This window comes from Caretta caretta, chromosome 5 (genome assembly GCF_965140235.1).
Source record: "Caretta caretta isolate rCarCar2 chromosome 5, rCarCar1.hap1, whole genome shotgun sequence".
Taxonomy (NCBI): domain Eukaryota; kingdom Metazoa; phylum Chordata; order Testudines; family Cheloniidae; genus Caretta; species Caretta caretta.
In genome coordinates, this window is record NC_134210.1 from 104,385,053 (window position 1) to 104,401,228 (window position 16,176).

General features: G+C 40.6%; 1 protein-coding gene and 1 long non-coding RNA gene across 5 annotated transcripts in view; both read right to left on the bottom strand.

Moving 5' to 3' along the window:
* LOC142072208 (uncharacterized) overlaps positions 1-16,176 on the bottom strand; it is a 630,664-nt gene that overhangs the window by 518,190 nt on the left and 96,298 nt on the right. The gene's annotated exons all lie outside the window — the stretch shown is intronic.
* The window catches only part of PLGRKT (plasminogen receptor with a C-terminal lysine), a 51,861-nt gene that overhangs the window by 34,639 nt on the left and 1,046 nt on the right, over positions 1-16,176 (bottom strand). For 2 of the 4 annotated variants that reach the window (XM_075128759.1, XM_048850416.2), the window contains exon 2: positions 15,421-15,512. In XM_075128759.1, the coding sequence (XP_074984860.1) occupies positions 15,421-15,501 (81 nt within the window). In that variant the 5' untranslated portion in view covers positions 15,502-15,512. Of the gene's footprint in view, positions 1-6,957; positions 6,979-15,420; positions 15,513-16,080; positions 16,102-16,176 lie in introns of those variants that run through there. The other 2 variants (XM_048850417.2, XM_048850418.1) reach the window with 2 other exon arrangements.

Below are 16,176 nucleotides of genomic sequence, written 5' to 3' on the forward strand. Positions count from 1 at the left end.
ATACAAAATGCCATTTTGGGAGTAGGCCCCATAATCAAAAAGCTACTATTACAGTAATTACAGTTGTTTCCTATCACGGTCAAATTTCACTTAGTTTCTTCAAGACTTTCACTATATACCACTGTATCTTATCATCATAGCTTACATTTGTAAATATCTGCTGTGATAGAAAGGTGACAAGTACACCATTAAAGCAACGCCTTCCCCATAAACACTTTATTCAATGACTTTCTGGTTCCTACTAATCTCTCTGTGCTGATTTGCCCTTGTACAGAAACCTTTTTCCTCCAGCGTGTTTTTCTGGGGTATGGCCCTTTAAGTTTGGCAGAACCAAGCATCTGCAGCTCTAAATTAACCATTTTGCAACTTACTGCTGTGGCATCTTGCTCTCTTCCAGCAAGCAAATATATGTTACTGTCTTTCCTTTGTTATTGTTGAGGCGATGACTCAGTCTCAGATACATATATAAAGATTAAATATGCAATCAGTAGGAGCGTAATATCAAGCAGCACAGGGGAAAAGAGATGGCTTGCTGATGTAAGTTTTTAATAATGCTTGGAATTTCAGGAAAATTCCACAGTACTGGAAGACTGCTAATGTCCAATATTCAGAAAGAGCAAGCAAGATGATATGGCTCATTACAAGCTGGCTATCCTGACATTAAATCCAGGCAAAATAATGGAAGAGATGATACAGGATTCAACCTGTAAACAATTACAAGGTAGGAATAAAACTAATACCAGTCAACAAGCTTTTATGGTCAAAGAAATCTGTTTCCATCCTTTGAGATTACAAATTTGGTTGATAAAGGTAACTGTACAGATATAATATAGCCTTTTGAAAGGCACCTGATTTGGTATGGCACAACAGTCTGATTAAAAAATTAGCACTATATATGTACATGTTAAATGGATTAAATAGTGGCTGACAGATCTCAAAAAATAGTTTTTAATGGATGAATAACTGAATGGTAGGGTTGCCAACTTTCTAATTCCAGAAAACCAAACACCCTTGTCCCGCCCACTGCTCTGCCCTTCCCTGAGGTCCCACTCCTGCCGCTTGCTCTCCCCCACCCTCGTTCACGTACTCATTTGCACTGCAAGACCCAAACAGGCATATTTATTGTTTTGACCGACGTATTATGCTAATTTCAGGTTTTATTTGTTACAGGACACTAGAGTTGGCAGCAAAATAGTCAAAAAGGGTAATTAAAAAAAATAATGAAATTTCACAAAGGTTTTCATGATTCTTTCCCTCCTCGCTTCCCATTTTTTGTAACCAGCTCCATGTTTTTTGTTCACTAAAGTTATTGTAATTTTATGGTGGAATTAGGCTGATATATTATCACAGCTGCAATAGGTCCATTAAAGGCCTACTCCTGAAGCCCAAATACAAATCCATAGAAGACAACCACAGAAATGCACACCTGTCCAGATACCTATATAAATAAATCTATAGAAACTGACTCCCACACTTACATGCAGATACACACTGTTGTTGTGTACACATCTAGCATGCACTAACACACATACTTCCACATTATTTATTATAACAATTGTTGTTTAGTGCCTAGAGACCCCAACAAAGATCAGGGCTCCAGGATGGCAGGTGCTGGACATACACATAAAAAGAGAGAGTCTGCAACAAAGAGTTTATAATGCAGCTAGATAAAGGTGGGGAGAAACGTATGATACATTGGCTCTTCTGCAATTATTAGTCAACAATATTCATTTTTAAAGAAATAATACATTTCTTTTAGAGTTCCCTTCTTTTTTAAAAACTTGTTATGAAATAAATACATACATACTTTAGGTCATCAATTTTTTTGTTCACAGCCAGCAGAAGGAATAAAAGTCAGAGTTAGGCTGTAAATTTTATTCACATAGGCTTACACTCACCTCCCTACACAAAGACACAAACAATGCATGCATGCACACACTTGTCTACACAGAGATGCCCAGTTGGGAAGGGAGGAGGGTGGACTGGAGGGGAAAAGATGTGTGTGTGTTTGGAGGAGAGAAGATGGGGAGAGAAAGAGGCCAAGGATGAGAGCAGGCTGGGGGGAGAGGGGGCAGTGAAGGAGAGAGGAGGGGGTGAGGGAGTATGTGGGGTGGATGGGGATGCTGGGGGAGGCAGAAGGTTAAAGGTGCATGAGGATGTGGGGGGCACAGGGGTGTATAGGGTGCAGGGCTGTGGAGGGTGAGGGATATGGAGGTGGCAGTTCTGTGAGGTGGAGAGGATGGGTGGGACAGCGCTGTAAAGGGTACAGGGCTGGGATGGGTAGGTGTGGGGGACAAGGTGAGATGGGACAGGAGAGGGATGCAATGATGGGTATTGAGCGTGCAGGGGGGTTGGGACAGAAAGGGATGCAGCCCCATTCCCAGCATTCGGAGACAGGGATACATACCTCCAACTGCTGGGTGCCGGCAATGGGGCAACAGACCACGGTTCACCACAGGGCAGTGAGGGCACACGCCACAGCTCAAGCCCAGTCACAGGAGGAGCGCAAGGAGGAGAAGTGGGCCGGCAGCAGTGGGAGAGGCCAATGGGAGCTATGCCTGTGGGCGGGGAGTGGGGCAGCACGCGGATTCCCCTGGCTGCCCCTACGCATAGGAGCCGGAGGCAGGACATGCCGGCTGCTTCCCGGGAGCCGTGTGGTGTGGCGGCTAGCATGGCGCCTGCCAGCCCCACTGCACGGTGCTGCCAACCGCACAGTCAACGGCCTAGTCCGTACTGGAATCCCTTTTTGACCAGATGTTCTGATTGAAAACTGGACACCTGGTCACCCTACTGAATGGGTGTTGTTCTAGTCTGGTTCTGCAGGGATCAGTACTAGGCCTGATGCTGTTCAACATTTTCATCTATTATCTGAAACTAAATATTAAGTCACTGTGTTCGCCACAAATTTTATCAGCCAAGATTGTTGGAGCAGTAAATAGTGATAACAGGGCAATCATACAGTGTGATATAGATAATTTGATAAGATGGGCCCATTCAAACAAAATGTGTTTTAAGCCTAACCCTAACGCAAAGTTATACCTCTAGGAACAAGGAATGCAGGCCTTGCTTACACAGAAAGGAGACTGTATGCCGAAAAGGGGTCCTAGGGGCCACGCAACGCAACATGAGCTCCCACTACAACGCTGTGGCAAACTAGGCTAATGTGATGCTTTGATATATACACGGGGAAGTAGCAAGTAGTAGGCAAGTGATTTTCACCTCTGTATACAGTATTGGTGAGATGGATATTGAGTACATTTCTGGTATCCAAATTTTTTTTTATAAAAGACATGGGGAAAAAAACTGGAGAAAGTGCAGAAAAGAGCCATAAAATTATTCAAGGACTGGAGAAAACACCTTATGCGAGACTTAAAATGCTCAATTTGTTTAGCTTGTCAAAAAAATTGAGAGGAGATTTGATTACAGTAGAACCTCAGAGTTACGAACACTTAGGGAATGGAGGTTGTTTGTAACTCTGAACAAAATGTTATGGTTGTTCTTTCAAAAGTTTACAACTATCGTTGATTTAATACAGCTTTGAAACTTTATTGTGCAAAAGAAAAATGCTGCTTTCCCTTTTTTTTTTTAGTAGTTTACGTTTAACACAGTACTGTACTGTATTTGCTTGTGTGTGTGTGTGTGGGTGCTATCTGATTGCATACTTCCAGTTCCAAATAAGGTGTATGGTTGACTGGTCTGTTTGTAACTCTGGTGTTCATAACTCTGAGGTTCTACTGTACTAGGTAGGAGTACTTTCACAGAAAGAAAATATTGGGTACTAAAGGACTCTAATCTAGTGAAGAAAGGCATAACCCAAACTAACGGTGGGAAGCACGTAAGTAGAACAGAGCAAGTTTAAAAGATTTGACAAAATATTTTAACACTATGTTTTAAACCCACACATTTATAATTGATTGACTCCTACTAAAAATAAGTTTCTGCAAGAAAAACCAGTATTAAAGGAACCTATCCTATACATTTTAAAAACAAAATGTAAAACAGCGTAAAGCATAACCATTTGCCCATAATATATTTATTACAGAAATATGACTTAAGGACAGCATCTCTTTAGATATGTCTACAGTGGGAAAAGGTATATTTTTACAATGAGATAGCGACCAGATGTAAAGCTCCAGCGCAAGCTGGGGAAGCTGTAGTTTTACTGCAATTTAGCTAGCTGAGATGAACCCTAGGTTCCCCACACGAGGGCCCTGGTGCTCCCTTCCTACTCCTAGGTGTAGGAGGTTAGAAGCCCCCATATTCTCTAATTTAGCAATGGCCCATAAAATATCACATATGCTTAGAGACTTTTTTTGACCCCAGCAGACCATACTTCCTAAATCTTACTCTAGAATATGGCAATACATAATTGTGATGCAATCATTCCCATTAATACCTACATATCCAGCTATCATGTTGAAAAAATATATACTTCATGGAACTACAGAAACAAGATTGAGCTAGCTACTGGAGATGAAAATGCACATGCTTCTTCGTTTGTTAGGAGGGTTATTATGAAGGAGAAGTATACTGATCTTGTGACATGTTGTTATGAAGCAGAGCCAAGGCTAGCACAGAATTACCTGCCTACAATTCAAAAGGAAATAAAGGCTTCTTTTGTAAAGGCAAGAGTGTGCCTCTCCAGTATACTCAAATTCTTTCTTTTTCAACAAAAGAATGGAGAATAATGACTGACATATACTAAATATCAGAAAGATTTGAGTAATAGAATTCTTCACAAAGCCAAAGGCTATTAAAAAATTAAGCAGTCATGGGATGAGAGTTAAAGAACCATCATGGATCAGAAACTGGATACAACACAGAAGGAATAAAGTGGTTACTTTCATCATTGCAAAAGTTAACAATGGAACGCCCCTAAAATCTGAAGTAGAAATGGTGGTGTTAAATATTTTTAGCAATTATTTAGAAGATGTGGCGTACAAGTTTGCAGATGGAAAAAGCTTAATTTACACTAGTCAAGACTAGAAGACGACTTAAGAAACCCATAGGTGCTCTTTACCTTCTCACAGTACAACAACAAAGGGAAAAGCAAAGAAACTGAATATCAATCAATTGAACTGTTAATATTAAACTTTTTCCCCCTTCACAGTCTAAACCTCGCTGCCACTAAATGCTGAGGCCAAGAATTTAGTAGGATTCAGAAAAGGATTAGATATTTATATGGACAATGAGAACATTTACATATTAGCTGATATTTTAAAAAGCGGGATGGAGCATAAGCATTCATACTTTAGGCCATAAGCCAACTACTTGACCAGGGGTAGGAAGAAACTTCTTCTATGATGAAATTTTCTATAACTGTCTATTTCAGGGTTTCTTGCATCTTCCAGTGAAGCACTTGATAATGGCTCTCTCAAGACAGGAAAATAGACTAGATGGCCTACTGGCCTGAACTAGTATGGCAAGACCTACATTCCAACACACCAGTCAACTGATATTCAGTTTTCTTTGGACAAAATAAAAGTGATTTAACATTCCACACCACATCCCAATCTGGAAAAAAGCATTTCTTTTTCCCTCTCCAAGCTGTCACTGTGTCACTTTCTGACAGCAGATAAAGTTAATGGGTATGTATGAAACTGATGTCATTATGGCTTCATGGCCCAGGCAGCTGTGATGATAGGAAACCAATAACAAGCATTCATATAACCTCTACCACAGCTCCTAAGAAGTTGATTACACCCTTTACTGTGACTGAAGTTGAAAGCCCTGGAAATTGAGATTAATAAATCTGATCCTAACTCAACTCTCCAACGACTATGCCATAACAGAAGTAAAAGGAGACAGTCTCCACAGGCTGAGACTGACTAAAAGATCCAGATGAGAGGGATCAGTTAACTGTCTTCATCCTGATGCAGCCAATTTTGTCATGCTGGGTTGCTGCACTCTATCACAACTGTAAATTAAGATACTCCAGTTAGGATGAATGTGGTACACATTTGCCAGTGGGGAAGCACCCTATCAGATGCTTTATTATGCTGAAGTCATCTTCTGTCAGTCTTTCCCCTCCCCAGCCAGGATAACACACCTCTTCCTGGTCAGTCTCTCTCTTCAAAGCAGAAGAAATTTATCAGCTCAGACACACTTATGTCCCTGCACAACAGCATTTTCCCAGCATCATAGTGGTCAGGACATTTAAAGCTGATAAGGATCATACAGTCCTAGTCAATTTCAACAGGCAACTACTGAGAAAGTGATCCTGTATAGGAGTGAGGACATCAACAGATGAGCTCTTCAAAATTCTCAAACTTCGGCAGGAAGACAAGGGAAAGAGACAGACATGCTCCCTTTGTATCCATGTCTTGGCAACGCACAAGAATTGTTTCAAATGCACAAATCATTCCCCTGCCAATAAGAGCTATATTTTAAAAGGTCGCCTCAATGATGAACATTTATGGTAGCTGCAGCTGGTTACAAATTTACTATGATTGCAGCAGAATGTACATATAGCAAGTGGTTTTAGTATCTTCTTTGAGGTCAACAGTCTCTGCCCATTACATGGGTGGCCAAATAAACACCCATGATACTGCAGAAACGCTAGCGCTATGGTTTTCTAACCTAGGTCCACATCATGCTCTGCCATAGCAAAAACATGCAGGAGGACCAAACATTTGAAGTCACAGCATAATATCACATAGTGCAACTGATAGGTAAAAATTTCTAGAAGTGCAAAATCCAGAGTAACTTGTTAACCCATTTAAATGTTTTCTCTGGTCTCTCCACTCCAATTCAGAGTCGCATCCTCTGGCGCACAGCTGCAGCCAAACCTCATTTTCTTTTAAGGTTAATCTGAAGTGTGCTTAGTAATGAGACAAAAATCTGGGATCAATATTTGCAACACAATTCAGGTGCTGTTACAACAGCTCATGCTCAAGGTGCCCCATTTATCTACAGCAGAAAGACTGGCATATGACCACCTATTTCTTTTTGACTCACCAACATTCTTAGTATGGAAATTTCTCATCTCTTCAATCCCCTGGCTTGTATCACTTTCCCATAATGCTTTAATTCTATCTTGGCAACCTTCAGTAGCTGGATGATGTGTGGAAAAAAAATAGTGCTTAGATGCTATGATAATGGGCACTATAAAAATAATCTCAATCGATCATCTACAACAGTGGTTCTCAAAGCCGGTCCGCCGCTTGTTCAGGGAAAGCCCTGGGCGGGCCAGACCGGTTTGTTTATCTGCCGCGTCCGCAGGTTTGGCAGATAGCGGCTCCCACTGCCCGCGGTTCGCTGCTCCAGGCCAATGGGGGCTGTGGGAAGGGTGGCCAGCACGTCCCTTGGCTTGCGCCGCTTCCCGCAGCCCCCGTTGGCCTGGAGCAGCGAACCGCGGCCAGTGGGAGCCGCGATCGGCCAAACCTGCGGATGCGGCAGGTAAACAAACCCGTTCGGCCGGCCAGGGGCTTTCCCTGAACAAGCGGTGGACCAGGTTTGAGAACCACTGATCTACAATTCATAAATAATGGAAGACCATCAAAATGGAAAGGCAGCATCCAACTGAGCAGAAATAGAAGTGACAAAATTCTGACTAGTCATAAATTCAAATTTCATTATTAATGGCATTGCAAGTTAATAAATAAAATAGCTAATAACAGTTAATACTATAAATGACTCGCTGTGTTACCATAAAAAAAACGGATTCAACACAGCACGGCATATAATTTAAAAGAAAAGCAACCTAATTTGTAACTAGCTATAAGAATGTACTTCATTTTTGAAGTTTTTAAAATTTAAAATTCTATTTCATTAATAGAATATGCCAATACCTAAAGAGTTGTTCTAAAATGGATGCAAGAGTATTAAAGTTCTATTCACAGTACTTAGAGATATTAACCATAAATGCAAATGAGGAAGAATAAGAGGATCTTTGTAATCTTAATCAGATCCCAAGCATCCTGCATCTTGGTAACACTCTAATGACAGCATCAGGGTAGCGAGTAGTCTTCTCATGGACCACCAGCTTGTACCTTCAAGGAGCCTCTCCATCCACCACTTCTTGTGAACCTCATCCAGATGTCAGAACAATGGAGTCCTTATGGTCAAAGAACATAAGGACTCCATAGGACTAATGCTGCTGCTGGCAATGACCTCTGAAAAGCAGATCTTCTTGGATGCAAAAAGGAGAAGCAAATGGAGATGGCCTCCACTGGAGGTGCAGCATCTGTACTCCCTTGTGCCTCACTGGAGCTCCAAGGGTTATTGGCACAGATTTAAAATGGTATTTAGGTGCCTAACTGGATTTACAAAAAACATCTAAGCCTGTGTTGTGGCTTACTTCCATTTACTTCAACGGCAGTTAAGCACCTAATATGCTTAGCCACTTTTGTAAATCCCATTAAGCATCTATCCGCATACTTAGGTGCCTAAATGCTTTTGTAATTCTGGACTATTGTTCCTAAAGCAAGCACAATGCCTGCTGGAGCTCTCATTGGGGCAATGTACAACTTGCACTGCTCCCAAAGAATTATTACTATACAGTAAAATCTCAGAGTTACAAACACCTTGGGAATGGGGGTTGTTCATAACTTTGAACAAAACATTATGGTTGTTCTTTCAAAAGTTTACAGCTGAACATTAAAACTTTACTATGCAGAAGAAAAATGCTGCTTTTAATCATCTTAATTTAAACGAATCAAGCTCTGAAAACCTGGATTTGTGCTGGAAATGGCCCACCTGTTGATCACTTTAGATAAGCTATTACCAGCAGGACAGTGGGGTGGGAGGAGGTATTGTTTCATATTCTCTGTGTATATATAAAGTCTGCTGCAGTTTCCACGGTATGCATCTGATGAAGTGAGCTGTAGCTCACGAAAGCTCATGCTCAAATAAATTGGTTAGTCTCTAAGGTGCCACAAGTACTCCTTTTCTTTTTGCGAATACAGACTAACACGGCTGTTCCTCGGAAGCTCTGAAACAGTTTCCTTACCTTGTAAAATCTTATTTTTTTTAAATTTCCCTTTTTTCTTTCTTTTTTTTTTTTTAATAGTTTACATTTAACACAGTACTGTACTGTAAAGCATTTGTTTATTTGGTTTTTTCTCTCTGCTGCCTGATTGCGTACTTCTGGTTCCAAATGAGGAGTGTGGTTGACTGGTCAGTTCATAACTCTAGGTTCTACTGTATTCCACAATCCAGCCCTTAGCGTTTCATTAGATTCTGATGGGCCAGTGAGGCAACTTTTAAAGTGTGCATTCTTTCTTCCTACCAAATAGAGCCACACTACTAAGATTCTCAAGGTCTGATTCTTCTCTCATTTGCACTGGTTTAAAATCAGGAGTTATTCCACTCAAATCAGTGAATTTACACCAGCATAAAATCAGCTTAAGTCAGAGCAGATTCAGGCCTTTTAATTCCTTGTAGGCCTTCTTTCTGATATGTTAATCTTCATCTAGGCATAATATTTCTAAAAATACATTTTGTTTGAAACAAAGTAACTCAACTGCAATAGAAACACTTTCCTACCTCAAACATACAGGTCTGTTAGTGTCAGAGTGTTATTAAAAGACATCTGAAAAGAAAACTTAGAATCTGATTTGAAAAGTTATCTACCTTTGGCTCCAAAGATGACCAACGTGTCCCAGTTACACAATATGCCACAGTACTCTTATGTCAGTCTCCATCAGAGAGATATTAAAAAGAACTACCATGTAAAGCAGGGGTGGGCAAACTACGGGCCGCGGGCATCCAGCCCATCAGACATTTTAATCCGGCCCTCGAGCTCCCGCTGGGGAGCAGGCTCTGGGGCTTGTCTAGTGGCAACCAGGGAGCTCTATAATCCACGTGCTGCCCCTGCCCCAAGTGCTGCCCCTGCATTGGCTGGGAACTGCAGCCAATGGGAGCTGCAGGGGTGGCGCCTGGCACAGAGCTGCCTGGCCAGTGCCGCACCTCCACTTAGGAGCCAGATCGGGGACATGCTGCTGCTTCCAGGAGCTGCGGGGGCAGCGCCTGCAGACGGGACAGCGTGCAGAGCTGCCTGGCCATGCCTCCGCATAGGAGCTGGAGAGGGGACGTGCCACTGTTTCCGGGAGCTCCTTGAGGCAAGCGCTGCCTGGAACCTGTACCCCTGACCTCCTCCCATGCCCCAACCCCTGGCCAGAGCCCTCGCCCCCCACCCCCTGCAGCCCAACCACCTGCCCCCTCCAATACCCTGAACTCTTCATTTCTGGCCCCACCCCTGAGCCCACATCCCCAGCTGGAGCCCTCACCCCCTCTTGCACCCCAACCCTATTTTGTGAGCATTCATGGCCCACCATACAATTTCCATACCCAGATGTGGGTGGGCCTTGGGCCAAAAAGTTTTCCCACCCCGATGTAAAGGGATCAACTTAAAATAATCATCCCGCTGTCTGATATCTTATTTAATATCATCCCAAGTACTCCCTAATATTACAGTAGCCAAAAGAGATTAGTGGAAAGAACCCTCTTATTTCTGGTTTTATGAATGGTGCAATATGCAGTACTTTGTGTATTGTCAATTCCCATGTTTCCCTTACGTAGTCTATCTGTTTTCTGTTTATGTGGGAACTTTCTAGAAAGCAACAGGGGAGAGGGGCTTTTGGGGTGTGGAGAGAGTGATATTAAAAACAAAAACTGGCAGTCGGGCTCAGAGGCAGACAGTGCCTGAAACTGCTGTGAACAGCTTTTTGGGAAATGACTTGGTTTTATTTTGACAGCTTTTTTGAAAAATGGCTCATGTTCCCACCCTACCCAGTGAATTTCTCTACTGAATTCCCCTATGTACAATTTAGTTTCTAGTGGCATACCATTTGAAGTGACAGTGCCTTGAAATATTATTTAGAGTGTATTCTACAAATCTGCCCAGAAAACACTTTTCCGGAGTGCAAAAATCATTCATGGAAGAAGACTTCTGGACTACATGGATAAGCATTACATTCACAAACACTAACCTGAAACTCCATCTTTAACCTCTCTTGCTGTGTCTTTGTACTGCAATATTTAGGACTTACAAGATCTTTTATTGTTTGAAGATAGCTATAACACACCAGCAAAGGGCCATGCATTTATGACCTTATTAATAAGAGCTTCCTAGGTACCCTGTTCCATGACATCAAAGTCGACATAGCAGAAGTCTGAATTCACAAGAAACTACACATTGTACATATACAGACACACAATTCACTTTTTAAAGACATATTTGACAGAGGGAAGAGGGAGAGAATTTCAGTGCACATGAGTAGTGACTCCTTTAAGAATTAAGATGTAAAACACCTTAAAAAAAAACAAAAGTCGTTAATCCATACTAAATATTAATCATCTTTAGGTTTCACTTTTTAAATCTGATCTCAACTAAGAAAAATATTTTCCATTTGAAAATGTTGCACTCACTATCGTTACAAGTAACCAACCACTTACACTCTGAAACAGAAATAAAAACAAAAATATTTCACTCTATTTTCCATGTGTTTACTTTGTGCATTTTAAAGCATTTTTTTGATGGTTAACTACAAGAGAGGTTTTTTGTTTTCTTTTTTAAGGAGGAGTAAACCCTGGATGCTCAGACAAAATGCTGTGACACAAAAATGCAGATAGAACAGAAGGTACTAAAAACAGATACTGTGGAAGGTACTTCATTATAGTCATGCAAATGGTGCTCGTATAGCATTTTGTTTTTCCTATTTATAAACATTATAAAATGTCTCATATATGCTCTAAGACCTGGATTCTTTCTTCTACACATTCAAATTTTAAGGTAAGGCAAAAACATTATATATGTTAGCTGTAAATCTGATAATTTTAAGGAAGAGCTTCATGTGTGATCCCTCAAGCAGCAGGGATAGAATAAAGTGAAGCCTCAATTATATCTTTTGTTGGGAATCCTTTTGACTAGATTTGAGATGGATTATTTAGCTCTGGAGACACATATCAATGCAAACACAAACAAACAGCAAGTCCTCCAGAACAAGGCAGCCTGATAGTCCAATCTTCATTATTTTACAAAATAGCAGCAAGACAAAACTTACAAGGCCTCAATTCTTTCTTCTGGCTGAGTTCAAATTGGCTCAAAAATAGAGTGGAGAAGCGGAGGCATGCTACCCTTGCACTCCTCTCTTCGGGGGCCAGCGGGTCACCTGTACAAACTAGAGCAACCCTAATCCAAGCTATTTATTAACAAACACTGAGGCTGAATTACTAACTTTTTTTATTTTTGTGAGCTCGAGAGAATAGTCTGTGGTATCGTATGTTAATAGCAATAGATTTATTATCAAGCTTGATAATGTACTAGGCATTTTAAACCAAATAGACTTGGATGCTCTTCGAAGCTCTCTGGGCAGATACAGCATATTCCTCCCTTGTCTATACTAGAGGGTTAAATTGATGTAAGTTATGCAACTTAAGTCAATGTAAACTATGTTAAGTTATGTAAGGCGGTGTCTGCACCATGCTATGTCAGTGGGAGACGCTCTCCCGTCGACATAGCTCCTGGCTCTCAGTGAGGTGGAGTACTGAATTCGACAGGAGAACGCTTTTCCATTGACTTATTGCATCTTCACCAGACCCACTAAATCGATGCTGCTGCATCAATTGCTGCAGCGCCAATTTAGCCCATACTGAAGACAAGCCCTTAGTAAAGAAGCTTCAGGTATTTTAGTGAATGATAGGTTTTCTGAGGAAGTGAGAAGAAGTGACAACCTACTCCTATGTCTACTGTGTAAGACAACACGAAGGGTTTTCAGTTATTCAGCCATCTCACTGCAATGTGAGATAAGGAAGATTGCTTTGAGAAATGTTCTCTTGTATAATAAGAGTTTTCATGTTCTTTTCTTCTGACCCAAAAACAACAAAAGATTAAAATGTATTCTGGGTAACAATGGATTTGAGGAATTCGGAACAACATAAGAACGGCCATGCTGGGTCAGACCAAAGGTCCATCAAACCCAGTATCCTGTCCTCTGACAGTGCCCAATGGCAGGTGCCCCAAAGGGAATGAACAGACAGGTTATCATCAAGTGATCCATGCCCTGTCACCCAATCCCAGCTTCTGGCAAACAGAGGCTAGGCACAGCATTCCTGCCCATCCTGGCTAATAGCCATTGATGGACCTATCTTCCATGAATCTATCTAGCTCCCTTCTGAACCCCGTTATAGTACTGGCCTTCACAACACCCTTTGGCAAGGAGTTCCAGAAGTTGACAGTGTGTTGCATGAAAAAAATACTTTGTGTTTGTTTTAAAGCTGCTACCTATTAACTTCATTTGGTGGCCCCTTGTTCTTGTATTATGAGACGGAGTAAATAACACTTCCTTATTTACTTTCTCTCTACCACTCATGATTTTATAGACCTCTATCATAACCCCTTAGTCACCTCTTCTCCAGGCTGAAAAGTCCCAGTCTTATTAATCTCTCCTCATACAGAAGCTGTTCTATACCCCTAATAATTTTTGTTGTCCTTTTCTGAACCTTTTCCAATTCCAATATATCTTTTTTGAGATCGGGCAACCACATCTGCATGCAGTATTCAAGCTGTGGGCATACCATGGATTTATATAGAAGCAATATGATATTTTCTGGCTTATTATCTATCCCTTTCTTGATGATTCCCAATATTTTGTTCGCTTTTTTGACTGCCGCTGCTGCACATTGGGTGGATGATTTCAGAGAACTATCCACAATGACTCCAAGATCTCTTTCTTGAGTGGTAACAGCTAATTTAGACCCCAACATTGTTTTTGTATAGTTAGAATTATGTTTTCCAATGTGCATTACTTTGCATTTATCAACATTAAATTTAATCTGCCAATGAAAAAGTTAAGTTATTGAAAGGAAAGCAACTGTAATCCTTCTGTAAGAACCTCCAATCACAATTTCCATCAAAACATGCAACAACAACAAATATCCAGATGTATCTATGTATTATACATAAGCTGGCACTTTCCCTCTGCAGAAACAGAACTAGTTAGAACTAAACATACTATAATCAGAAAATAATGTTTAAGAAGGAAAAATCTGACATGCATAAAACCTGCAAGTATAAGTTTTGTATGTACACACATAACTTCAATTCACTCCGGGGGGTAGGGGAGAGGGAGACACAGCGGGCGGGGGTGTGGAAGAGACTTAGCCCATCTTTTCTTCGTTAGCCAGATTGTAATTACTTTCCACTTTTGTTATAAGACTGCAACACGTTTTTCTCAGGCTCCTGGTATTTCCCCCCGCCCCAATTTCCAATTATACAAACATCTTCTCCAAATATTCAGTTAAGTTTAAATGTCAAAAATTTATTCAGTTTAAATATTAATATTTAAAAAAATCTACTTGTCTTCAGAATGCTTCAAAAGCTAAAATATGCCACCTACTGGCAATTTAAGTGCAAAGTTCATCCATCAATAATTTGTAAGGAAAGATGTATTTTTAAGGTACACTGTATTTGATTTCAACTTCAGAAGTGTACAGAAAACTTTAGATTAAACTTTATACTCCCCACTGACTTGCCTCTGACTTTCAGTTTACTGTATGTCTACACTGCCCTGCATTTCAGACTACGGGGGTGTGAACTGCAGCACCTGTAGTGTACCCATGGGTAAGTTACAGCACAGCACTTTGGTACATGCTGCAATTCACACCCAGTAGCCCAAAATGCTGGGCAGTGCAGACATGCCATCAGAAGTTATTAAAATACTTGACAGCACATCAGACAACCACACTGCTGCCTGAATAAGAAAGAGTAATTCTATTGCTTACTTCTGGATTTCAGTGTCAAAAGCTTTCTTCCCCATCTCCATTATGCAACAATCTAATAAAATAATGACAAACTGGAGAGTAAGTCATCCAGCATAGTCTATCTAACCTTTGGTCTTTATCAGCTTGGCTCCAGGGCCAGGGAAAAGACAGACAAGTTGCAGCCTTGCTATTATCTTAGAATTACTGAAACTGACGAACATGAAACTATGTATGGGGGGAAAGAATTTAAATACATATTTTAGTTTTAACTTTTGGAATCCAGTACCTAGAGCAAAGCATTGGATTCTATTAGTATCTCTGCCACGGACTCACTTAGATATATGACTAACTTTACACAAGAGTAGCCTCATTGAGCTCAGTGGGACTACTCAAAGGCATGCTTGCAGAGCAGGATTTTTAGGAACCATTTATTCCTTATTCCTATTTATGATTTTAGAATAAGTCATTTAATCTCTGTACCTCAGTTTCCATCTGTAAAATGAGGATAATACCTATATCACAGTGGTATTATGGGATTTATCTGCTGTAAGATGCTATAAGGACTTTTGCTATAAACTTTCCCTATTTATAAACATGTTAAACCATCAAAATCACATAGCACTACCCTACCCCTCATACATCTCCATGTAAGAGTAAGCTTTTCTGAACAGGAGAAAAATCAGTAGCTTTTCTTGCTTCTGTACAACAAATGCTTACCTGAAGTCGGGAGTTCATGAGCATGAACTCCTGTTGACTCTTCAGGTTTTCATTCATAGATTTTGAAAAGATGAATCCCATTTTGATTTAAACTGTAGAATAAGTTATAAAAGGTAGATTTAAAAGGTGTTAAACACTGACCACAACAACTGAAGTTTATTTTGAATGTCTCTCTCACAATAACAGGTTTCAGAGGAACAGCCGTGTTAGTCTGTATTCGCAAAAAGAAAAGGAGTACTTGTGGCACCTTAGAGACTAACCAATTTATTTGAGCATGAGCTTTCGCTTTCGTGAGCCACAGTCTCTAAGGTGCCACAAGTACTCCTTTTCTCTCACAATAGTAGCAATAAAAAACTTAATAGCTCAGACTCAGTTAATAAGGATTCTGTTGCTGGCCTCCTGACCCAGAAGTTTTTATAGCTTATTGTATCACATCTATAGTTAGACAAGAGTGGCAAACACTGACAGAATGTGGGGTGTATTTTAAGGAAAATCAGAGATTGCAGTAATCAGATGCTAGCTTGATGGATTCATTAAAATCATGAAAAGAGAACTCAATTCATGTATCATGGAAGAAGTGGGTTTTTAGAAGGAAACTGAATGAAGGAGATGTAGAAATCTGAAGGAAAGGGATATGGATGACATCTTGTTTTCCTTTACCTTCCCTCAATTATGGAATAGCTGTTTTGTAACATTTTTCAAACCACCACCAAAGTTCCTGCCCACAACAATTAGGGAAAGAAATGTTGAAAAAAA